The sequence below is a fragment of the Aplysia californica genome, unplaced genomic scaffold (assembly GCF_000002075.1).
Source record: "Aplysia californica isolate F4 #8 unplaced genomic scaffold, AplCal3.0 scaffold00588, whole genome shotgun sequence".
In the NCBI taxonomy this organism is placed as follows: domain Eukaryota; kingdom Metazoa; phylum Mollusca; class Gastropoda; order Aplysiida; family Aplysiidae; genus Aplysia; species Aplysia californica.
Genome location: NW_004797858.1, coordinates 269,596 through 271,467, shown reverse-complemented (window position 1 = coordinate 271,467; position 1,872 = coordinate 269,596). Strand labels below are relative to the sequence as shown.

The 1,872-nt window shown below is 39.9% G+C and overlaps 1 protein-coding gene across 1 annotated transcript in view; it reads right to left on the bottom strand.

Annotated features, from left to right (window-relative positions):
* The window catches only part of LOC101859812 (serine/threonine-protein kinase 36), a gene marked incomplete in the record, with an annotated part of 53,674 nt that overhangs the window by 22,616 nt on the left and 29,186 nt on the right, over window positions 1-1,872 (bottom strand). Inside the window, 1 exon segment of the mRNA XM_035972135.1 lies at window positions 1,672-1,770. Within this exon segment, the coding sequence (XP_035828028.1) occupies window positions 1,672-1,770 (99 nt within the window).

Below are 1,872 nucleotides of genomic sequence, written 5' to 3'. Positions count from 1 at the left end.
CACACAGCACCCAATAACGAGCACAATAACAACCATTAGAACTATATCATAATAATGATACCTCCAAACCCTTCACACACACTTTTCAGCATTCAATAAACTTCAAGCTATTCAAAGTAGACCCGCCTGCCATAAAAGATCTCTCCAAATGACTAATGTATTCCCTTCTCATTGTTATTTGCAAATTTTGTCTTGAGATTTCACAGTTTATTTTTCTATAATCAGCAATAATAGAAAACAGAGGAAACATATTAATATGTGAGACGTGCTGACAAAATGAGTTACTTCTCGCAATTCACAAATGGAGATATTGGCAAACACTCAACACCGAGGTCAAATTAGTACATTAGATCTTCTAATGATGCTCTATTTTTTATGTATAACATGCCTCATATTATTTCATACTTGTAAACGGTAAAACGTCACTTACAAGCATGATGTTTCTATTTCCATAAGGCTTGAATTAGGGAAGTAACTCATTTTGTCAGCACACTTCACATATGTATCTTCATGCTCATTCATTGTGCTGTTCATCAGTTATTTTTTTGTCTTCAACATTACAAATGACAATAATAGCCAAAGATTGTTATATTCCGACTGTAAATCAGCTCAGTTGACATTTCTGTCTTTAAAAAGGAAAGTGCAACAACTTTCATGCTCCAAAAATGTCACCCAATTTTTTAAAATCCGTAAAACAAAACCTTCAAACAACAAGAACGCTCAAAAACACAAAACAGCACTCAGAATTACAAAGCTGGACAAAATTCAAATACCACACCAAAAAAAACGCAGAACGTTTTCAATTCAACGCAAATATTATTACGACGTGAGTCCAGAAAATTCTGGAATACTGCGTGTCCCCACACGGGCCGCCAGCAATATCGTTGGACCACTGAGACGCGTCAAATATCCCGTCTACAGCCACTGACTGAATCTACAAAGGTTTTCATTCCGGTTAGTCTGAGTACACAGAAGTACACATTAACATGATACTGCTTATTTAGTGCAGGAAAAAAGGCAAGACGAACAGACAGAGACAATAACAGAGGGAAACAAATGAGGCAGGACCTTCCAGTGGCGCCCGCCACTGAAACCACTCCACTATCTGGAGAGGAAGCTTAATTTAGTTTTACTAAGGTTTTTACGGCGCTCGCAACTGCATTAGGTCGGTTAGTTTTAGTAGAGTTTTTACGGTGCTCGCAACTGCATAAGGTCATATGAGTGCCAGAATATTAGACGTGTTACAAAAGAGTAACAAACACAAAAAAGGAGGAGAGCTCATGACGATAGTGGTTTGATAGGAAAGAAGGAGCAAACCACACCAGAGCATCTGCCAACCACCCACGTTGAAATATTGTACTTATCATTTCTTCCTCAGTTACTCTCTAGCAACACTTCTAATCTTCGGCACTTTTATGACCTATTTGTGTAGAAAGTGCCATAAAAACTCAAATTTAACATTAAAAATTGCACCTACTCACTCACATTCTCATAGTCAATGATTGTCCGATGCTAATAAGATAAGACAATATAAGATAATACTTTATTATCCCAGAGGGAAATTTTTCTTGGCCGTACAGGACCGTAAAAAAATAACACGACACCCGAAAAGGAGACAAAACAAGGGAGAGAGAAAAAGATCCCCGACGAAAAAACATAAACTACCCTGACCTTGCCCATGATGATGCCGAGGAGCGACTCGACGTGCTCCGGACGGTCATGGAGGAACTGGCACAGGTCGGTGGATACCTGGCAACACGAGTAGAGGACCTGGGGAAAGGGAGGGGGGGGGATAATATAGGAGAGGTTAGTCTGTGTGTGTGTGGGGGGGAAGGGAGGGAGAGAGAGAGAGAGAGAGAACTGGCACAGGTC